Source organism: Cervus elaphus, chromosome 25 (assembly GCF_910594005.1).
Source record: "Cervus elaphus chromosome 25, mCerEla1.1, whole genome shotgun sequence".
In the NCBI taxonomy this organism is placed as follows: domain Eukaryota; kingdom Metazoa; phylum Chordata; class Mammalia; order Artiodactyla; family Cervidae; genus Cervus; species Cervus elaphus.
The window spans coordinates 57198955-57223488 of record NC_057839.1 but is presented as its reverse complement, the minus strand read 5'-3'; the positions used below and the strand labels follow the sequence as shown (position 1 = coordinate 57223488).

The window sequence follows — 24534 nt, the reverse complement described above, 5'->3', positions numbered from 1 at the left end:
TGAACTTCATTCATGTTTACTTTCATTTCCAACAGACCATGGCCTTCCCCCTAAACCACCTCTACTGAGCATCTCTTCAGAGATTGAACCCTGAGATTCTTTTTGTTTCTAAAATGAAAACTCGACATTTTACATTTATTTTCTTCCTACTCTACAGGGAGCACTGGCTCAGTTAGAAATAAAGAGGGACTTCTTCCCTCATGATCCGGTGGTTGGGGACCCACCTTGCAGAGTGGGGACTCGGGTTCGATCCCTGCCCGGGGAACTAAGACCCCACATGTTGTGGGGCAGTTAAGCCCCTGCACCGCAACTACTAAAGTTCAGAGCTCCAGAGCCCGTGCGCGGCAACAAGAGACCCCTCATGACAATGAAGATCCTGCACGCTGCAACTACGACCCAACACAGCCAAAAACAATAAGCAAATTAAAAAGAAAGGACTCTTACAGCCAGCCACTGACATGCTTTTTTACTCCACTTGGATTTAATGAAAGTGCCCAGAGACCGTCCCCACCTCGGGAGCCACAGTACGTTCCAATGAGGGACACTCCACTCTGTTCCCGCAGAAGCTTCAAAGCACCTAATGCGGGTTGCAGCTTCAGGACACAGCAAGGTGTCCCTCTGAACGTTAAGCCAGGCTCAGAGCAGACAAGTCACTCCTGAGTCCCCCATGCTACTCTGACAGCCCTAAACCAGCCCCACGCCGAGACTACACAGCACCTCTCAGGAGCAGGGCAGGGCCTGCGTCCAGCGGAGACAGTACTCACTGGGTGAAAAGATGACCCCTCAACCCTGTCCAAAAAAGACACGCGAGAGCCAATGTGATCCTGACTTTTATTATCAGGTCAGGACTGAGGAAGTACAGGGGAAGTAGCAGCAGAAGGACCGTGGTTCCAGCCCCTGGCCGATCAGAACAGCACCTGGGGCCGGAAATGCATCTGCCTGGTGGCGTTGTTCTTCATCCCCATCTTCAGCATCCACTTTGACTTCATCTTCTGGACATACTGCATGTCCCGCTGGCGCACCAGAGCTGCTCCTGGGTTTGGGAAGGGGATGAGAATGAGGCAAAGGGCTGTGAGCTGTGACCAGAGAAAACCCAACTTGGCAGAGAATCAAAGCTGGTTTTGGGTAAGTGGGCTCTAATATTTAAATAGGAACTATTATCTGACGTCTCCATCCCACGAGCCCTGGGGGGTGACGTGCACCCACCACGTGCACCAGGACTGCTCTCTCTATATACATGCCTCTTCAGTTTTCATCTCGGAAAGGTCTAGAAGCCCAAAAGGTGAAGCCCACTCACCAAAGGCACAAAGAAAGGCAGACCATAAACCAAGTCAGACAAGAATTCCTGACAAGACTAAAAGGAAGTCTGTCCACTACATTTAAGTGGCCTCACAGCTCCCAGGGAGTCCCAGTGAGGGAACCCACGTGTATATATAAACACAGAGGCACTGACAATGGACTTCAGTGCCAGCGCCTTCCAGGCTATTGGAAAGCACCTCTCCCCTCTCTCCTGTTTTCAGGGGACTGACATTCTCCTTGAAGATCCAAGCAAAATGAGCTGCACTCAGCAGACATCAGAATAGATTTAAATAATTTCATACAAACGATGTTCCAAAGCTGAACAATTTCAGTAGCTTGCTCTAGCCCTCTGAGACTTACTAAGCTTTCTAAGGAAAAGTTTCAAAACGAAGGATGATAGCCGGCCTTTATTATGTGCATGTACTATGTCATACATTCTTTATGACATTCAACCCGCACAACTCTCTAAGTAGATATTATTAATACCTCCTCCATTTTATCAGTGAGAAAGCAGAAGCTTCGATTAATTAAATTACTCAGACTCTTTATATAAGAACCTATATCAGATAAGTCATGTTTGACTCCACAGCTCAAACTATTGCCTCAAGGACATTATTTAATTCCTCTATATAACCTCCAGAATTTCAACCTTTGATGACTGCTAATCAATTATTTTTGTAATTATACCTCCTAAAAAAACTTAATGGTTTACAGGCAGTTTTAAAAAGCTACTGTGCTGGGGAATATGAAGCTCTTAAGTCATGGAGCTTTGGGCTTATTGTCATATATATCTCAAGTGGTCATAGGCCAAGAAGGTAAGTTTCCCCCAGAGAGGACCCATAAGGACAGAGTGAAGAGAACCACGTCACCCGAGCCCCTTTGTGTAACTCAAGTTCCTGGGCTGGCCCGGGAGGTCCCCACAGACGTACCTGTGCTGCCAGTCCATCCCAGGGCTCTGTACTGCTGCAGGACCCGGCCCACAGCCTTCTGATTCTTAGCAACCACCACAGCTCTCGACAAGCCAAACCGCTGTTTGTAGTATCTCATCAAGGAGCGATGACCCACCCTGGCACCTGGTTTTCAAAAGAACAGTACTGAAGCACGGAACTGGATCATTTTTCAAAGCAGAGTTACAAAGCAAAGGCTTTCCAAATCACTTTTCTCTTTCATCTAGTTGGAAAACACATGTGCCAGGAAAAAAACACTGTTCTACCAGCTGAAGATGAAGCTGTATGTTAACCAATGAGGGAAAGAAGGAAAACCCGAGCAGAGACACTGAGGGACATCCCCTGTGGTCCAGTGGCTAAGACTCTGTGCTCCCAAAGCAGAGGGCCCAGGTTTGATCCCTGGGCAGGGAACTAGATCCCACATGCTGCAACCAGGAGTTCACACGCCACAACTAAAGATCCCGAGTTTGCAACTAAGACCTGGTGTAGCCAAATCAATGAGTAAATAAATATTTATTAAAAAAAAAAAAAAAAAAAGACCCTGGAGGAGGAAATGGCAACCCACTCCAGTATTCTTGCCTGGGAAGTCTCATGGACAGAACAGTCCATGGCATTGCAGAGTCACACACAACTTAACAACTAAGCAACAACAACTCACAACCAGGCAGACTGCTTTGGGGAAATACTTCTTGATGGAAATGTGGCATAAAACAGAGAGTGAAGTGACCTAGCAAGATGGAATATAGAGTTTTGTAAGAAATTAAAATATGTGTATAGAATAATAATTGCAAATATTCAACCAATTAAGTCTACCGCTAAAGGAGGAAAAAAAAAACAGCAGAGACATTAAAAAACAAGAGATAATGGCAAGTCACTATCAGGTGAAAAATGCAGCATCCGTACTTACAATACGCCTCCAGAGAAATTCACATGGCCGTCCCTACTAATACAGGTAACAGGATCCTAGGAGACAAGGAATTTTAACTTTCTTTCCTAGAAAAAAGACTTAGCACCAATAATGGCCTGATGTTTAGTTCTACAATCCACAGTCCGGGTTTAGAAGAGAAGCCAATCCACTTTTCCTTTGCTAACATTCTCTAATGTGGTGCTTCTCAAACAGGGGTGATTTTATCCTCAGAGGACACTCGCAATGACTGGAGTCACTGCTGGTTGTCACAGGTAGAGGGAAGCTCCCGACGTCCAGCGGGTCGAGGCCACGGATTTGGCCAAACACCCTACAGTGCACAGGACAGCCCCTCCACAAAGAATCATCTGGCCCAAAACGCGCACAGTGCTGAGGTGGAGAAACCCCCAGCTACTGCTTTCTAAATGTTGGAAGTTTTTTGAGTAGAAAGACCATGAATGGAATACTATAACTATCATAGATGGCTATATTTGCTTTTAGGATCTAGATTTTTAACCTACTAGAAAAACCCTATCAGGTTATTTTGTGTGAAGCCCAGGTACTTGACAAGCTACCTGGGCAATATTTTGCTCCCTACGCAGATATGAATAAGTGATTACTTCCAAGTGATTGATCTGAAACCAGACTCAGGAGACGACAAAAAAGGAAATTTTCAACTCCAGGATGTTGTGGTCTCTGGATACTAACATGGATGAAAGACGTCTCCCTGGACCCGATTGCTCTAGTGGCGGAAGAGTTAACAAAGCTCCCAGAACAACAGAAGCAAGTGAGACACGGGGATGGAGAAGGCGCGCACTTACATGGAGGCTCTAGCAGGAAAGCCCAGAGTGCTGATGACGACTTTCTATTTATAATGTAGGTCAGGATGCTCTGAGTTTGCAACAATGATTTCCTCAGAATCATTAAATGATAATGCTGCTCATTAGGACTTACTAAATGGATTTATTTACATTCGTAAGCAGCATTTAGAAATACGTATTCTTGAAGGCTGTCTTTTAAAACATGCTTGAAGAGGTCTCGCGAATCAATGCCAAGGTTTCTGACACGGTGTTTAGAGCTTCGCGTGCTGTGGCAGGGACAGGAGCGGGAGCAGAGCTCAGCCTGAAGGCCCTCGCCGAGGACTCCTGACAGAACGCAGCGCGCCTGTCCACAGCAGGTGGGACGCATTGGAGTCAGGCTGCAGCTCCCACCTGCCCGTCTATCTTCTGCCACAGTAATAACTGCTTACAAGACTGTCCACTCCTCATCTAAAATACGATACAAATGAACTTAATAAAACAGAGCAGACTCAGGGACATAGAAAACAAGCTAATGGTTCCTGAAGAGGAAAGGGGGTCAGGGAAGGAGAAATCAGGGCTTTGTATCTGTAGCAGCAGATACAAACTACTATGTGTAAAACAGATAAACAACAATGTCCTACTGTACAGCACAGCGAACTATATTCAATATCCTGTAATAAATTATAATGGAAAAAATTAACAAGCACACACACACATATATATACACGTATGTAAAATGTAGAATCATTTTGCTGTACACCAGAAACTCACACAACAGCATAAATCAACTATACCTCAATTAAAATGAAAAAGACTATCTACTCCTACTTAACAAATAGCCTAACATTTGATATTAGACAGTGAAAAAGAAAGTATCTCTAACAGTAATTTCCCTAAGATTGATTATGTATCTCTTGTGGATTCAGTGGCAGATTCTTCTGGCTAGTCAGCAACTAACTGGAGATGTCCTCACACCAACCTGCTCCACTAAGAAGCAGGAAGAGCTAAGGGGGAACTGAGCCGACCAGTCTTGGAAATGAATGCTCACGGCGCCCTCTACTGGATGCTCTATGTCACTGCCTCTGGAATCATCAAGATCACGGCATCTGGTCCCATCACTTCATGGCAAATAGATGTGGAAACAATGGAAACAGTGACAGACTTGTATTTTCTCGGGCTCCAAAATCACTGCAGATGGTGATTGCAGCCATGAAATTCAAAGATGCTTGCTCCTTGGAAGAAAAGCTATGACAAACCTAGACAGCATACTAAAAAGCAGAGATATTACTTTGCAAACAAAAGTCCGTCTAGTCAAAATTATGGTTTTTCCAGCAGTCATGTATGGGGATGTGAGAGTTGGGACTATAAAGAAAGCTGAGCGCCGAAGAATTGATCCTTTTGAACTGTGGTGTTGGAAAAGACTCTTCAGAGTCCCTTGGACTGCAAGGAGATCCAACCAGTCCATCCTAAAGGAGATCAGTCCTGAATATTCATTGGAAAGACTGATGCTGAAGCTGAAACTCCAACATTCTGGCCACCTGATGCAAAGAACTGACTCCTTGGAAGAGACCCTGATGCTGGGAAATACTGAAGGCAGGAGGAGAAGGGGATGACAAAGGATGAGATGGATGGCATCACCAATTCAATGGACATGAGTTTGAGCAAGCTCCAAGATTTGATGATGGACAGGGAGGTCTGGTGTGCTGCAGTCCATGGGATTGCAAAGAGTCAGACATGACTGAGCGACTGAACTGAACTTGACCTGAAGCAACTACAGTCAAGGAATCCCAACTACTTGCTGGTTTTGAAACCAGTTTTACGTAGACTCTACTAAGGGTAGTTGATTAAATATCACTATGCTCTCTAAGCCAAAGCCTTTGACTGTGTGGATCACAATAAACTGTGGAAAATTATGAAAGAGATGGGAATACCTGACCACCTGACCTGCCTCTTGAGAAACCTGTATGCAGGTCAGGAAGCAACAGTTAGAACTGGACATGGAACAACAGACTGATTCAGAGTACATCAAGTCTGTATATTGTCACCCTGCTTGTTTAACTTATATGCAGAGTACATCATGAGAAACGCTGGGCTGGAGGAAGCACAAGCTGAAATAAGATTGTCGGGAGAAATATCAATAACCTCAGATATGCAGATGACACCACCCTTATGGCAGAAAGTGAAGAGGAACTAAAGAGCCTCTTGATGAAAGTGAAAGAGGAGAGTGAAAAAGTTGGCTTAACGCTCAACATTCAGAAAACTAAGATCATGGCATCCGGTCCCATCACTTCATGGCAAATAGATGGGGAAACAGTGGCTGACTTTATTTTTCTGGGCTCCAAAATCACTGCAGATGGTGATTGCAGTCATGAAATTAAAAGACGCCTACTCCTTGGAAGCAAAGTTATGACCAACCTAGACAGCATATTGAAAAGCGGAGACATTACTTTGTCAACAAAGGTCCATCTAGTCAAGGCTATGGCTTTTCCAGTAGTCATGTATGGATGTGCGAGTTGGACTATAAAGAAAGCTGAGCGCCAAAGAATTGATGCTTTTGAACTGTGCTGTTGAAGAAAACTCTTGAGAATCCCTTGGACTACAAGAGATCCAACCAGTCCATCCTAAAGGAAATCAGTCCTGGGTGTTCACTGGAAGGACTGATGTTGAAGCTGAAATTCCAATACTTCGGCCACCTGATGTGAAGAGCTAACTCATTTGGAAAGACCCTGATGCTGGGAAAGATTGAGGGAAGGAGAAGGGGATAACAGAGGATGAGATGGTTAGATGGAATCACTGACTCAATGGACATGGGTTTGGGTGAACTCTGGGAGTTGGTGATGGACAGGGAGGCCTGGCGTGCTGCAGTTCATGAGGTCGCAAAGTCAGACACGACTGAATGACTGAACTGAACTGATGCTCTCCACATTAGAATCCTTCTCAAATCAGCTTCATGCTAACGTCCACACTGACCCAGTCATGTAACTGAGCATAATCAGAGGTTTCTGAATGGTGAGTTTGTTCAAAGAAATAACCACGTTATTGAATATACTGCCATAATACCACTGTATGTCTAAATGGTGTTTATTTGAGAGTTCCTATTTCCTTGGTTCATTAAAAAAAACCAAACCAGTATTGAGGGAGAAAACCAATGGACGAGACACTGTCATATCTCATTACAACCAAGACTGACCAGAGGATGACTGGTTTTTAAAATGAGACAGTAAAAGTATATGTACCTGTAGAGCTGAAAAAAATTTCAGAATATTGCTAGTTTCTGGTTCACTAAGAAAGCCATGTAGTATTGCTATTTAAATGAATTCTATTATAAGGTTTCAGAAGTCACTCATCTGTGAAGAAGACCCAGGAAGGCAATGAATGATGTATATTTAGATAGTTCCTTTTCTGGCTCCAGGTCACATGTGCTTTTTAGATACTACATACAGACTCTCCCCAGGAAAAAAAAATACACTTATCCACATGGTCAAAAAAATCTGTGTGGCCACACAGGTTACTTGATGCCGTTATGACCCAGGAAAATGACCCAGGAAGAGACGTGCAGAGCACAGTTACCTCGGGTTGGGGCAGTACCTGGCCGTCGGTGAGGTCTCTCCAGAGGCTGTATAATGTACAGCACTGCCTGGTACTCCAGGACCACCAGGGTCACTCACTACTGCCAAGTCTCCCTCAAGAGCTGCCCTGAAGTCACCATCCGACACTTTAAACCAGCATGACTCGGTATGTGGACCTGCGGCTGTCAGTTAGGAAGTTCATGTTTTAAAAACGCCAAGAGTAGGACTCCCCTGGAAGTCCAGTGGTTAAGATTTTGCCTTCCAATGCAGAGGGTGTGGGTTCGATCCCTGGTTAGGGAGCTAAGATACCACTTGCCACTGATCCAAAATATAAAACAGAAGCAATGTTGTAACAAATTCAATAAAGATTTCTTTAAAAAAAAAAAGTCCACATAAAAAAATATCTTAAAAATAACTGGACCTACAAGTTAATCTCATGGCCCTTTCTTCTTTGATTGTGTGATGAACAGGCAGAGCAATCTGCCACCTGGGGCTGTAGGCAAATATGATTCTTGGTCCCCGAGGCCACAATGGATCCCAGGATGGCTCCTTCGGCTCTCTTTACCTGCCCTGTGGCAGGCCCAGGGAAGTCACCTTGCTTTAAGTCACCTCCAACCTTCCAGTAACTCAGTCAACAGACGTTTACATGGCTCCCGTGTGTCTGAGGCGCTGTGCTGAGATGAAAGAAACCAGTTTGGTCCTCACAGTAACAGGAACAAAAGGCAAGCGAGTCAAGAAGTATCAAGAAGAGACCCATCACAAAGGCCGTGCGAGCATCACAGGAGCAGAGGAGACTCTCCTCACCTAGGGCGGGAGCTGAGCTCAGCCTCCTGGAGCAGGGAACCCAACTTGAGTCTCAGAGGAAGACAGAGGCAGTGCATGTGCAAAGGCCCAGAAAGAGGGAAACTTCACGTGGGCAGGAAAAGAAAGTGCCCAAAGACACTGGGTGACAAAGTGAACCTGAAGGCCAGGACTCCCCCTGGGAATTCCAGAGGGAAAAGAAAATATAACAGAATGGTGTTTGTTTTAGAAGGAATGTTCTGGTGGTCAAGTGGAAATCAGACTGGAGAAGGCCAGACAGGAAGCTTTCGTGGTAACACAGACAAATGGATAAGAATTAAAAAAAGAAAAAATATTAAAAACCCATATAGGAACTGCAATTAGTCACCATCTGGATTTAGGAGAGGAATAAAGAATCCTGAGAAGACACCCAGTTTTGGCTTTGGCAAACCTGAGGAGACTGGATCACTCCTGGCAATATGTTGTCTAGATAGCTAAGGAGTCTTGAAGCTTCTGAAATTTTAAGTCCAGATGAAAATTTCTCTCAAAATAAGCTATATTCTTAAATAGGATATGCTCACTGTTGAGCAGACTTTTGTGATGAAAAGTGCTAAAGTAAAGTGGCTGCAAAACGAAGCCCACATTCCTAGTGATCCTGCTACAGCCAGACACTGCTGTCAGGGACCAGCTCACTCACTTTCTCAAAGTCTACTGTGATCTTAGTCTCCCAGGTGGAACTAGTGGTAAAGAACCCTGCTGGGTTCCATAGGGTCCCCAAAGAGTCGGACATGACCAAAGTGACTTAGCATGCAAGGAAGGGAAGCCTAATAAAATAAGGGCCCAAGCAAACAGTTTTAGAAAAAGAAGTTATCAAACTTTTTTCTGAGGTTCTGCATTAGTATTTTCACCAGGGGAAGATGAGAATAGGTCCCTTGTGATACACTTAAGCCTGTTTTGCTACTGTGTATTGTGCGGGCCACAATATTCTGCTGCATTATAGCTTTCTTACCACTGTAGAGGAGTTATATGCTCAAGACAGGTTCTGCCGGCACTTTCCTCCAACTGGCACTGTATAAAGCTGCCCTTCACCTTAGGAGGTAATTACTCCGGGCTAAGCAGGGCTGTCTGTACCTAAACAGCAACATTCCATGTGGGGAGCAAAGAGCACAAGGTGGCTCCTTCATGGCAGACACGTATCCACTGGCAGCACGGCTGCTCCCGCCCCCACTGTTACAGCAAATCTCCCAGGCAGTGGAGGAAAGGTGGAATGAGCTCTTCGCTGATGAGGTCCACGATCTTAGGCAAATTATCCTCTCTAAGCTTCAGGTGGCTCATATGTCAAAGAAGGACAACAGAATCTAACTCACAGACTTGATCTAAAGATAAAATAATATATCTGCCTGAATATGCTAACCTCCCAGTAAATATATTATTAGGACCTTATTATCTTAGCATTCCATTCCCTGACCTTTTTAAATGTATATTCTCTAGCTGCTCCCATTCCTATCAGCTAAGCATAACACTATAAACAATATTTCACACTTCTCATATTCATAGTTTTCCTTCTTTTTTTCATATCTGGGACAAAATTCTACCATTATGAATCCTGTTCCCCAAAGGAGAAGGCAGAAATCAATACTCCAAGCCTCTCCCTGCACCCAGAATATGAACAGGAAGCGTAGGTGCTGTCAATCATTTCCAACCATGCCAGACTAACACATGCAAGTCTGAACAACCATGGAAACAGGAATTAGTTCAAGGAATAAGGGCAAAGTCAAGTTTAACAAGAAAAATCCAGATGGAGCCAAAAAACTAGTTAATAAACAGAATACAAAACATTTATGTATTGAAAAGAAAGGAAATGGCCGATTAAAGCATTATAAATCACAACAAAGGAAGGATCACAACAGAGGAAATCACAACAGAGGAAAACACTGATGCAATTTAAACAAAACAGCTAAATCAGAGCTTTGGGGCCCCCCTCAGAGTTTACCTTGTCCAAGGGAACATAAACAAACACGTGAAGTTGTAGGCTCTCTCCCCACAGCATGGAAGGGAAGTGATGGGAACACACTTCTCTGATAATCTCAGTGGCGCGAAGCTACATATTCTGGACAAACACACTTACCAGAAGGGAGAATCAGCTCCATGGTTTCATCGTCATAATCCAGGGTCTTTTCTGAGGGCAGCTCTTCAGTCTCATCCTGTTCCTCACCTTCTTTGTGATCTGGGTAGCTACTCCTGGAACCATGGAATGCATTAGCACACAGACCAAGACCCCAAATCTCACTAAAATACTACAAACCTACTAGATCACTAAAGGGGTGGCGGGTGGGGGTTAACATCTGCAGGGACTACACTGAAAGCTTCTGGAGAGAAATCAATTTGCTAGCATTTTCTCTTTAGTAAAGTAAGCAAACAGTCTATGAGTTCAAATTGGATCCCAGATCTAAAGGTAAAATACAAAACTATAAAAAGTCCTGGAAGACAATATAGGAGAAAACCTGGATGATTTAGGGTTTGGTGATGACTTTTTAGGCACAACACAAAAGGCACTGTTCATGAAAGAAAGAATTGATCAGCTAAACTTCATTCAAATTAAAAACTTCTGCTCTGTGAAAATGGTATCAAGAGAATTAAAATACAAGATGAAGACTTGGAGAAAGTATTGACAGAAGACACAGCTGTTAAGGACTGTTATCCAAATGTAAAAAGAACTCTTAAAACTCAACAGTAAGGGGAGGAGGAGCCAAGATGGCGGAGGAGTAGGACGGGGAGACCACTTTCTCTCCTACAAATTCATCAAAAGAATAACTGAATGCAGAGCAAACCTCACAAAACAACTTCTGATCGCTAGCTGAGGTCATAAGGCGCCCAGAAAAGCAGACCATTGTCTTCGAAAGGAGGTAGGACAAAATATAAAAGATAAAAAGTGAGACAAAAGAGCTAAGGACGGAGACCCGTCCCGGGAAGGGAGCCTTAGGCGGCCTTGCTTGGGCTAGGGTCCGGGCCTGAGTGCCCTGAGGACAATCGGAGGGAGCTTCTGTGAGGTGCCAACTTGAACTGTGGGAGACCAAAGGAGAGAGAGTAAATTAACCGGCCCGAACACACTGCCGGCCGTTCGCAGAACAAAGGGACGGAGAAAGTCCCGAGAAGAGGTCGCAGGCTGCGGACCCGCCCAGCCCCGCCGGAGGCAGGAGGCAGGGGGGAGGGGAAGGTCGCGGTGAGACACAGGGCGCAGGCACCCGACCGGCGCGGGCGGGGACTGGGGCTGGGGACGCAGAGGGCGGAAGGCGCGCGCACCCGACTGGCGCCAGCGGAAACTGAGACTGGGTCCGCGGAAGGGAGTGAGTGCGCCACACCTGGGGATAGCGCGCCCATCAAGCCCCTCGCTGCCTGGACCGCTCTGACGGGGAAGGCACAGAGAGCAGGCGCAGCTTTTCCTTCCGCGCTTTTGTGGAACACCCGAGGGCTGGAACCTAGCGCAGCGCGGGGCGCGCTCCATATAGAACAGCCGGGAGCCTGAGCAGCGCAGACGAAGAAAGCAGCGTCAGCCCCTCCCCGCAGCGTCAGCCCCTCCCGGCAGCGCCAGCCCGCCCCCGCAGGGCCAGCCCCGCCCCGCAGCGCCAGCCCCTCCCCGCAGCGTCAGCCCCTCCCAGCAGCGCAACGGAACTAGCTACCTGAATAAGAGTCCACCTCCGCCCGCCTGTGTCAGGGCGGAAATGAGGCTCTGAAGAGACCGGCAAACAGAAGCCAAATAAACAAAGGGAACCGCTTCAGAAGGGACTGGTGCAACAGATTAAAATCCCTGTAGAAAACACCGACTTCACCGGAAGGGCCCTATAGATATCGAGAAGTGTAAGCTGGAACGAGGAGCTATCTGAAACTGAGCCGAACCCACACTGACCGCAACAGCTCCAGAGAAATTCCTAGATATATTTTTACTTTTTTTTTTTCTAAGTAAGGAAAAAAAAAAATTTTTTTTCTTTTTATATTTTTTCTTTTTTATTTTTTCTCTTTTATTTTCCTTTAAAATTCCCTATTACTCCCCCATTACTCCTTAACTTTCATTTTCATAGATTTTTACGATTTTTTTAATTAGGGGAAAAAAAAAATTTTTTTTCTTTCTTTTTTTTTTTTTTTCTTTTTTTTTTCTTTTTTCTTCTTTTTTTTTCTTTCCGTTTTCTCTTTTATTTTCTATTTTTCTTTTTCTCTTATTTCTTTTAAAGTCCTCTAGTACTCCTCTACTACTCTTCATTTTCATTTTCACTACACTATAACCTTACAAAAAAAAAAAAAAGGGAAGCCCTATCTTTAAACTGAAGATTATTCTCTCCCAATCTTGACTCTCTGTTTTCTACCTCAGAACACCTCTATTTCCTCCTTTCCCCTTCTCTTCCCAATCCAATTCTGTGAATCCGTGTAGGTGTCTGAGATACGGAGAACACTCTGGGAACAGACAGCTGCGTAGATCTGTCTCTCTCCTCTTGAGTCCCCCTTTTTCTCCTCCTGCTCATCTCTATCTCCCTCCTCCCTTTTCTCCTGTTCATGTAACTCTGTGAACCTCTCTGGGTGTCCCTAACGGGGGAGAATCTTTTCGCCATTAACCTAGAAGTTTTATTATCAGTGCTGTATAGTTGGAGAAGTCTTGAGACTACAGGAAGAATAAAACTGAAATCCAGAGGCAGGAAACTTAAGCCCCAAACCTGAGAACACCAGAAAACTCCTGACTACATGGAACTTTAAGTAATAAGTGACCGTCCAAAAGCCTCCATACCTACACTGAAACCAACCACCACCCAAGAGCCAATAAGTTTTAGAGCAAGACATACCACGCAAATTCTCCAGCAACACAGGAACATAGCCCCGAATGTCAACATACAGGCTGCCCAAGGTCACACCTAACACATAGACCCATCACAAAACTTTACTGGGCACTCCATTGCTCTCCAAAGAGAAGAAATCAAGTTCCACGCACCAGTACACTGACGCAAGCTTCCCTAACCAGGAAACCTTGACAAGCCAATCGTCTAACCCCACCCACTGGGTAAATCCTCCACAATAAAAAGGAACCACAGACCTCCAGAATACAGAAAGTCCACTCCAGACACAGCAATCTAAACAAGATGAAAAGGCAAAGAAATACCCAACAGGTAAAGGAACATGAAAAATGCCCACCAAGTCAAACAAAAGAGGAGGAGATAGGGAATCTACCTGAAAAAGAATTTAGAATAATGATAATAAAAATGATCCAAAATCTTGAAAACAAAATGGAGTTACAGATAAATAGCCTGGAGACAAAGATTGAAAAGATACAAGAATTGTTTAATAAAGACCTAGAAGAAATAAAAAAGAGTCAATTAAAAATGAACAATGCAATGAATGAGATCAAAAACACTTTGGAGGGAACCAAGAGTAGAATAACGGAGGCAGAAGATAGGATAAGTGAGGTAGAAGATAAAATGGTGGAAATAAATGAAGCAGAGAGGAAAAAAGAAAAAAGGATCAAAAGAAATGAGGACAACCTCAGGGACCTCTGGGACAATGTGAAACGCCCCAACATTCGAATCATAGGAGTCCCAGAAGAAGAAGACAAAAAGAAAGGCCATGAGAAAATACTCGAGGAGATAATAGCTGAAAACTTCCCTAAAATGGGGAAGGAAATAGCCACCCAAGTCCAAGAAACCCAGAGAGTCCCAAACAGGATAAACCCAAGGCGAAACACCCCAAGACACATATTAATCAAACTAACAAAGATCAAACACAAAGAACAAATATTAAAAGCAGCAAGTGAAAACCAACAAATAACACACAAAGGGATTCCCATAAGGATAACAGCTGATCTATCAATAGAAACCCTCCAGGCCAGAAGGGAATGGCAGGACGTCCTGAAAGTAATGAAAGAGAATAACCTACAACCTAGATTACTGTATCCAGCAAGGATCTCATTCAGATATGAAGGAGAACTCAAAAGCTTTACAGATAAGCAAAAGCTGAGAGAATTCAGCACCACCAAACCAGCTCTTCAACAAATGCTAAAGGATCTTCTCTAGACAGGAAATGCAGAAAGGTTGTATAAACGTGAACCCAAAACAACAAAGTAAATGGCAACGGGACCACACCTATCAGTAATTACCTTAAATGTAAATGGGTTGAATGCCCCAACCAAAAGACAAAGATTGGCTGAATGGATACAAAAACAAGACCCCCATATATGCTGTCTACAAGAGACCCACCTCAAAACAAGAGACACATACAGACTAAAAGTGAAGGGCTGGAAAAAAATATTTCATGCAAATGGAGACCAAAAGAAAGCAGGAGTCGCAATACTCATATCAGATAAAATAGACTTTCAAATAAAAGCTGTGAAAAGAGACAAAGAAGGACACTACATAATGATCAAAGGATCAATCCAAGAAGAAGATATAACAATTATAAATATATATGCACCCAACATAGGAGCACCGCAATATGTACGGCAAACACTAACGAGTATGAAAGAGGAAATTAATAGTAACACAATAATAGTGGGAGACTTTAATACCCCACTCACAACTATGGATAGATCAACTAAACAGAAAATTAACAAGGAAACACAAACCTTAAATGACACAATGGACCAGCTAGACCTAATTGATATCTATAGGACATTTCACCCCAAAACAATCAACTTCACCTTTTTCTCAAGTGCACACGGAACCTTCTCCAGAATAGATCACATCCTGGGCCATAAATCTGGTCTTGGAAAATTCAAAAAACCTGAAATCATTCCAGTCATCTTTTCTGACGACAGTGCAGTAAGATTAGATCTCAATTACAGGAAAAAAATTGTTAAAAATTCAAACACCTGGAGGCTAAATAACACGCTTCTGAATAACCAACAAATCATAGAAGAAATCAAAAAAGAAATCAAAATATGTATAGAAATGAATGAAAATGAAAACACAACAACCCAAAACCTATGGGACACTGTAAAAGCAGTGCTAAGGGGAAGGTTCATAGCATTACAGGCTTACATCAAGAAACAAGAAAAAAGCCAAATAAATAACCTAACTCTACACCTAAAGCAATTAGAGAAGGAAGAAATGAAGAACCCCAGGGTTAGCAGAAGGAAAGAAATCTTAAAAATTAAGGCAGAAATAAATGCAATAGAAACTAAAGAGACCATAGCAAAAATCAACAAAGCTAAAAGCTGGTTTTTTGAAAAAATAAACAAAATTGACAAACCATTAGCAAGACTCATTAAGAAACAAAGAGAGAAGAACCAAATTAACAAAATTAGAAATGAAAATGGAGAGATCACAACAGACAACACTGAAATACAAAGGATCATAAGAGACTACTACCAGCAGCTCTATGCCAATAAAATGGACAACTTGGATGAAATGGACAAATTCTTAGAAAAGTATAACTTTCCAAAACTGAACCAGGAAGAAATAGAAGATCTTAACAGACCCATCACAGGCAAGGAAATCGAAACTGTAATCAAAAATCTTCCAGCAAACAAAAGCCCAGGACCAGATGGCTTCACAGCTGAATTCTACCAAAAATTTAGAGAAGAGCTAACACCTACCTTACTCAAACTCTTCCAGAAAATTGCAGAAGAAGGTAAACTTCCAAACTCATTCTATGAGGCCACCATCACCCTAATTCCAAAACCTGACAAAGATGCCACAAAAAAAGAAAACTACAGGCCAATATCACTGATGAACATAGATGCAAAAATCCTTAACAAAATTCTAGCAAACAGAATCCAACAACATATTAAAAAAATCATACACCACGACCAAGTGGGCTTTATCCCAGGAATGCAAGGATTCTTCAATATCCGCAAATCAATCAATGTAATACACCACATTAACAAATTGAAAGATAAAAACCATATGATTATCTCAATAGATGCAGAGAAAGCCTTTGACAAAATTCAACACTCATTTATGATTAAAACTCTCCAAAAAGCAGGAATAGAAGGAACATACCTCAACATAATAAAAGCTATATATGACAAACCCACAGCAAGCATCACCCTCAATGGTGAAAAATTGAAAGCATTTCCCCTGAAATCAGGAACAAGACAAGGGTGCCCACTCTCACCACTACTGTTCAACATAGTGTTGGAAGTTTTGGCCACAGCAATCAGAGCAGAAAAAGAAGTAAAAGGAATCCAGATAGGAAAAGAAGAAGTGAAACTCTCACTGTTTGCAGATGACATGATCCTCTACATAGAAAACCCTAAAGACTCTACCAGAAAATTACTAGAACTAATCAATGAATATAGTAAAGTTGCAGGATATAAAATTAACACACAGAAATCCCTTGCATTCCTATATACTAACAATGAAAAAACAGAAAGAGAAATTAAGGAAACAATACCATTCACCATTGCAACAAAAAGAATAAAATACCTAGGAGTATATCTACCTAAAGAAACAAAAGACCTATACATAGAAAACTATAAAACACTGATGAAAGAAATCAAAGAGGACACAAACAGATGGAGAAACATACCGTGTTCATGGATTGGAAGAATCAATATTGTCAAAATGGCTATTCTACCCAAAGCAGTCTATAGATTCAATGCAATCCCTATCAAGCTACCAACGGTATTTTTCACAGAACTAGACCAAAGAATTTCACAATTTGTATGGAAATACAAAAAACCTCGAATAGCCAAAGTAATCTTGAGAAAGAAGAATGGAACTGGAGGAATCAACCTGCCTGACTTCAGACTCTACTACAAAGCCACAGTCATCAAGACAGTGTGGTACTGGCACAAAGACAGAAATATAGACCAATGGAACAGAATAGAAAGCCCAGAGATAAATCCACGAACCTATGGACACCTTATCTTTGACAAAGGAGGCAAGAATATACAATGGAAAAAAGACAACCTCTTTAACAAGTGGTGCTGGGAAAACTGGTCAACCACTTGTAAAAGAATGAAACTAGAACACTTTCTAACACCATACACAAAAATAAACTCAAAATGGATTAAAGATCTAAATGTAAGACCAGAAACTATAAAACTCCTAGAGGAGAACATAGGCAAAACACTCTCTGACATAAATCACAGCAAGATCCTCTATGACCCACCTCCCAGAATATTGGAAATAAAAGCAAAACTAAACAAATGGGATCTAATGAAACTTAAAAGCTTTTGCACTACAAAGGAAACTATAAGTAAGGTGAAAAGACAGCCGTCAGATTGGGAGAAAATAATAGCAAATGAAGAAACAGACAAAGGATTAATCTCAAAAATATACAAGCAACTCCTGCAGCTCAATTCCAGAAAAATAAATGACCCAATCAAAAAATGGGCCAGAGAACTAAACAGACATTTCTCCAAAGAAGACATACAGATGGCTAACAAACACATGAAAAGGTGCTCAACATCACTCATTATTAGAGAAATGCAAATCAAAACCACAATGAGGTACCATTACACACCAGTCAGGATGGCTGCTATCCAAAAGTCTATAAGCAATAAATGCTGGAGAGGGTGTGGAGAAAAGGGAACCCTCTTACACTGTTGGTGGGAATGCAAACTAGTACAGCCACTATGGAAAACAGTGTGGAGATTCCTTAAAAAACTGGAAATAGAACTGCCATATGACCCAGCAATACCACTTCTGGGCATACACACTGAGGAAACCAGATCTGAAAGAGACACATGCACCGCAATGTTCATCGCAGCACTGTTTATAATAGCCAGGACATGGAAGCAACCTAGATGCCCATCAGCAGATGAATGGATAAGGAAGCTGTGGTACATATACACCATGGAATATTACTCAGCCGTCAAAAAGAATTCATTTGAACCAGTCCTAATGAGATGGATGAAACTGGAGCCCCTTATACAGAGTGAAGTAAGCCAGAAAGATAAAGAACATTACAGCATACTAACACATATATATGGAATTTAGAAAGATGGTAACGATAACCCTATATGCAAAACAGAAAAAGAGACACAGAAATACAGAACAGACTTTTGAACTCTGTGGGAGAAGGTGAGGGTGGGATATTTCAAAAGAACAGCATGTATACTATCTATGGTGAAACAGATCACCAGCCCAGGTGGGATGCATGAGACAAGTGCTCGGGCCTGGTACACTGGGAAGACCCAGAGGAATCGGGTGGAGAGGGAGGTGGGAGGGGGGATCGGGATGGGGAATAAGTGTAAATCTATGGCTGATTCATATCAATGTATGACAAAACCCACTGAAATGTTGTGAAGTAATTAGCCTCCAACTAATAAAAAAATTAAAAAAAAAAAACAAAAAAAACTCAACAGTAAGAAACTAACCCATTTGGCCAAAAATGGGCCAAAGACCTCAACAGACTTCTCACTAAGAAGAAACATATGGCAAATAAGCATATAAAAAAGATGCCCCACAGTATATGTAATCAGAAAAATGCAAATTAAAACACAGAGATACCACTACACACCTATCAGAATGGCCCAGACCCGGAACATCTAAGGCTGGGGAGGGTCTGGGCAGCAAGAATCCTTCATTGCCAGCAGGGATTCAGAAGAGCACAGCCACCTTGGAAGAGCTGGCCACTTCTTGCAAAACCAAACATACTCTTACCATAAGACCCAGCCTGCTGCTTGGATTTACCCTAAGGAGACAAAAACTTCTGTCCATACAAAAACCTGCACATGGATTACAGATTTATCCAAACTCCTCAAACTTGGAAGAAACCAACATGGACTTCAATAGGTAACTAGATAAATAAACTGTGGTACATCCATGCAAGGGAATAGTTTTGGATTACACCAAAAAAAAAAAAAAAAAATGAGCTAGCCGGCCATGAAAAGACACAGAAGAACCTTAAAAGCATGTTACTGTGAAAGAAGCAGCTGAAAGAAACCTGAAAAGGCTACATACTGTATGATTCTAACCATACAATATTCTGGAAAAGGCAAAAATAAGGAGACATTAAGTATCACTGTTTTCTATGGGTCGGGTGGAGGAGAATGATGAACAGGCAGAATACAGAGGATCTGTAAGCCAATAAAACTACTCTAATGGTGGATACATGTCATTATATGTACATCTGTCCACACTCACAGAGTAGACAACACCAAGAGTGAACACTAAACTACGGACTTTCAGTGCTAACTGGCGGGTCAACTTGGTTCATCAACTGCAACATATGTGCCTCTGGGGGATGCTGATAATGAGGGAGGCTATGCACTTGTGGGGTAAGGAGTACATAAGAAACTGCTATACCTTCTGCCCAGTTTTGTTGAGAACCTAAAACTGTTCTTAAAAACAGTGAGCAAATAACCTATAACAATTCTTTTACCTGTGTTATTTGTTTCTCTCAAGGAGGGCTGGCAAACAGGGGAAGAGGAGGAGACTGTACAGTTGGAGATGCAGCTCTCCTCAATTTAAATCCTTACAGAAACAAGTTCTAGAACAGCATAGTCCAGGAGAACTCTGTGATGATACAAATCTTCAGTCTGCATGTCCAGTATGGTAGCTACTTTCAAAGCACATGTGCTTTTAAGCATGGGTCTTGAAATGTGGGTGGTGCAACTGAAGAAATGAATTTTTTAATTTTTAATTTAATTACGCCAAAGAGTGACATGAGTACATCTAGAAATCAGCAAATTAGGACACTGTAGTTCTAGAAGAATCTCTGTCTTTCACAAATACACACAGAAAATAATTGGGAAAACTCACACTAAAATGTTAACAGTAAGGCAGATAAGTCGACAGGAATGGACAAAAGACTAGATCGGACACTTCACAAGAGATATCCGAGTGGTTAAGATACCCAGTTTACATACATTTAAAAAGGTTCTCAACTGCATTAGTTCTCATCAGGGAAATGCACATCAAAACCACAATGGATACTCCCACAGAGCTGCCACTTTTACCCCTACACAGCCATCAAAGTGGCTATAATGAAAATCTGTCAGGACAAGTGAGAAATGAGAAATCAGGAGGAAAATGCAAAAGAACAACTTAAAAGACCAGGACTTTTCCGAACACCTGTATCAGGTGGACTCTGTACTCCTGGCAGGGTCATGACACACACCTGCTTGCAAAGCACACCTGTGCTAGGTCATAGGCACTCTGACACCAAGAGCCAACCGTTTAGGTGAAACTGAACTTCGGACTGTTGACACCACAACAGACAAAAATCAGTTTTCAAACCAGACAAACTTACAGTTTGGGCCTGAGATCGTCTCTTTGTAAGATATGTGTGTTTAACTCTGTGATACTCAGTTTCTCATTTACAAAATGACAGGAAATAACCACCTCTTACAAAAGTGTTCTAAGAGGGTATTAAGAATAGGATATCTGACAGAGCCAGACACAGTTACAGGTAGGGGCACAGGTGAATCCAATGCAAATGTGATCAGTTTGCTTCGCTCCCTGTTACAAACCAGACTGACCTAAAATCATAGAAGTCTGCAAATTCCAAAAGAGCGTCCCCATCTGTGAAGAGCTTACAGTGACTCCGGTCATTCATGTGCGCCTGTACCGCCTCTGTGGAGTAGAAGGACTTCCCTCTCTCGTTGCACCACAAGCAAATCTTCCCAACACCAACTTTCTCTCCTGGAAAAATAAGTTGAGAAAAAGATATGAAAGCAGCTTTTTGCAGCCAGATTATATCTCATCATCTATCTCATCACAATCCAAAAAACAGGCACCAAGTTTTTGATTTTCACATAATCAGCAGGTCATTCAATTCAAGACTGGTGAAAAACACAAAGTTAATGTCCCCCAATAATGCAGTGTTTCATCATTAAAAAAGAACATTATACTCACCCAAATATTTAATCAGTCCCTTAAGATCTGAAAGATATTCTACATCAGGAATAAAGAAGCTGTGGACTTTGGTCATATGAGCCACATTCTTCGTGAGGGAGCTTGAGTGATGTGGACAAAACAAGCAGTCCGTTATGGGAATGGCACCAAGGGGGGTGCTTCCTCCTGCCTCTTCCTCCTCTGCATCCTGCTCTTCCTCCTCCTCCTCCGTGGCTTCAGCATCCTCACATTCCAAGTCCTCATCAGAATCAATATCCTCCCAGTCTTCAAGCCAGAGATTTCGAAAACAAAATTAGTTGAAGATGTCAGTGTTAGCTATTCATTTACCACTCACCAGCCTGCAAGGCTAAGGAAAGCCTTAGTCTTCCTTGTTCAGGGCACAGTAAACCCCTTGAAGGGGGCTTTGGCTCCTTTCCTAGGTATATATGAACACTTTCAGTCCATGTTAGTGGGATGTGGGATGTGAGATGCCACAGGGGAAGAAAGGAAAAAAACAAAAAACTCAACCAAGCTAGGTTGAAGGCTCAAACCTCACGTTTCAGGTTAGCTAGCTGATTCTGAACCTCTCAGTTCACGGTTTTATGAAACTATGCTAAGTGCAAAGCCATCATAACTAGATACCCAATAGAAATAACACATTCTACATCAGAAAGTGTGGGGGGTAATGTGTACCCCTCTGCATATGTTAAAAATCTCCCCACTCAATAAACAGAGAAAGGATCTATTCATTCTACAAATATATACTAAGCTAATTCTCACCCTCCGCTCATCTTAAGGTTTCAGTATCCGAATCTATTTAATACAACAGTGAGGGGATGACAGAGGATGAGATGGCTGGATGGCATCACGGATGCGGTGGACATGAGTTTGAGTAGACTCCAGGAGTTGGTGATGGACAGGGAGGTCTGGCGTGTTGCAGTCCATAGGGTCGCAAAGAGAGGGACACGACTGCGCGACTGAACTGACAACTGACTGACTGAACTGACAAAATGCCTTCTAAGGATACTGGCCACACCAATCAGTTCAGAAAGCATGGAAACCACTTTCACTCATCATCATCACTTAAAAACTGACACCGCCCCGCTCCAACCTCAAGGATAAACTGAAAACCTGAGGGAGGACCAACCCCTCCCTTGACCCGCCCCCCAGGCCGGTCCTTACCGTCCCCATCCAGGTCTTCCTCACTCTCTTCCTCCCCCTGCTGTTTCGCCAACTTCTTCGCCTGCCGTTCAAACCACTGCAGCCGGGGAGGTTTCTCGCCCGGGTCTCGCGGCTGAGTCCCACGTCCTCCGACGGCCACGGGACACCCGGGCTCCGCCTCGGGCGCTGGCGCCGCCTTCTTGGGAGACGTGGACGGCTGAGCCTTGATGACCTGCTGGATGGCCACGTTCACCGCATCCTTGTCCACACTGTCCACGCCCAGCCCTTTCTCCAAGTTCTTCTCGTTCATGAGCGCCACTTTCCGACTCACCGCCTGCTTCTCGAGCTCCACGTGCCGCCGGGACCTGAGGTGGTTTTCGTAGGCCTTGAAGGAGGCAAACTTCTTACTGCAGACGGTGCAATAGGTGGCCGCGCCCTTGCTCTCCGGCTCCGCCAGGGCCCGCTGTGCCCGCACCCGCTCCTGGAAGCCCTCGGCGCTGACCGGGGCCATGCCGGCTACTTTGCGCCTCAGATTGTAGCGGTGCCAGTCTGTCTTGTAGTGGGCCCGCTGCGCCTCCGCGTCTTCCAACACCGCCCGGCAGGTGTTGCAGGTGTAGGTCGCCATAGCCAGGCGGGAAATAAAGCGCGACCGAGGCAGAAATCTAGCGACCAGAGGCCTGACCCCACCAAATGCTCACGCCACAAACCTTCAGGCCCACGAAGATCCGGACTGAGAGTTGACTTCCGGACTGAATGGTGTCATCCCCAGCCGGACAGGAAGTCCCGCCTCTCAGGCTGTAGCCACGCCCCCGCCGCGGAGCGTCCCGGGAACGTAGGGGAAGCCAGTGACAGATCCGGCCCTGCCCAGTCGACCTGAGATGGGTGTTGAGTCAACAGAAGTGGGCGTGGCCTGAGCTGGTTCTTGATTGACAGGCCTAGCCCCGGCCGAGTCACTGTCTGGGTTTGTTTTTTTTCTGAACGTTGAGACCTGAGGCCAGGAAGGGGGGTCGCCTCGCGGAAACGGGGCTTGGGGAATCCGGAGAACTCCCGACGGTCCAGGACTCTCTTTAGTTCGTGCCCCTGCAGCCCCGGGAGTGGGTGTCACGAAAGCCAGGGCTGCTGGTTAGACCGTTGGTCGGACCGCCGGAGCCCTCACCCCGAGGGCTGAGAGACTCAGGTTGGAGTCTGAGGGAATTCACAGGAAAACTAGAGAGTCCAGGCTAGAGCCTCGGCCTTACTGGGGCGGCCCTTCCAATGAAGGGCGCAGGGGAAACTCCTGGATCAAAAGTTTGCACCTGGGAGCACAGAGCCCCGTCCAGCCGCTGTCCAGTAGGAATAGAATACCGGCCATGTAGTTCATTTTAAATCTAATAGTAGCCACGTTTTAAGAAAGCAGAAAGTCTTAAGGTGGTCAGTTTTTTTTTTTTTTAATCCAGTATATCGGGCTTCCCAGGTGGCCTTAGTGGTACAGAACCCGCCTGTCAATGAAGGAGACGTGAGTTCGACCCCTGGGTCAGGAAGATCCGCTGGAGAAGGATGTGGCAACCCTCTCCAATATTCTTGACTGGAGAATGCCATGGACAGAGGAGCCTGGTGGGTTACAAGCCATAGGGTCGCAAAGAGCCAGACAGGACTGAAGCAGCTTAGCCCGCACAGCACACATCCTGAACATTATTTCAACAGGTAGTCAAGAGAAAGGATTTAATGAGACATTTTACTTGGCTTGTTGGTACTAAATCTTGGGATTCCAGAGTGAATTTACAATTAACGCCCACCTCACTTCATTTCATATTCACCCGCTTCATCTCATATGCTCGGTTATCTACGTCCTTTCTTTTGTCCCAGCCCAGTTCTATAGGAGGCACTTCTGTTGAGGACGGAAAGGGGAGTTCTTAGACTTCTGTGCACAGCCTAGCTGAAGCAATCAGCCTGTTTCAGAATTGAATGGCTACATGTTTTGAATACAAGGGAGCCAGAGCACCAAAGAAAAGACTTAAAAAAAAAAAATCAAGTCTAGTCTTGTATTCTTCTTGCTGAAAACCTTCCAGTGGATTCCCCTGACTCACAATAAAATTGAAACACCTTCCTGCTCTGGTCTGAAGGTTTGTGTTCCCCCACAATTCATAGATTGAAAACAGTGCCCAAGATGATAGTATTTAAGAGGGATCTTTTGGGAGGTGTTAGGGTGTGAGGTCAGATTTCTCCCAATGGGATTAGTGGTCTTCTAAAAGAGACCCAGGAAAGGATATAGTAAGTCTGAGACTACAAAGACGGCCCTCACCAGACCATGCTGACACCCTGACTTCCAGC

The 24534-nt window shown here is 43.8% G+C and overlaps 1 protein-coding gene across 2 annotated transcripts; it reads right to left on the bottom strand.

Moving 5' to 3' along the window:
- Nucleotides 1-817: 817 nt before the first annotated feature.
- Nucleotides 818-22996, bottom strand: ZNF622 (zinc finger protein 622). 2 transcript variants are annotated; one of them, XM_043887502.1, is made up of 6 exons: nt 22246-22992; nt 21085-21348; nt 20709-20871; nt 10428-10540; nt 2229-2372; nt 818-1033 (listed from the first exon to the last, which is right to left on the bottom strand). In XM_043887502.1, exons 1-6 carry the CDS (start codon nt 22847-22849, stop codon nt 906-908), a joined length of 1416 nt encoding a protein of 471 aa, XP_043743437.1. In that variant the 5' UTR covers nt 22850-22992; the 3' UTR covers nt 818-905. The 2 variants fall into 2 exon arrangements, with proteins under 2 accessions (XP_043743437.1, XP_043743438.1); XM_043887503.1 differs by lacking the exons at nt 818-1033; nt 2229-2372 and adding an exon at nt 3175-3209 and having other exon boundaries at nt 22246-22996.
- Between the last annotated feature and the right edge of the window lie 1538 nt (nt 22997-24534).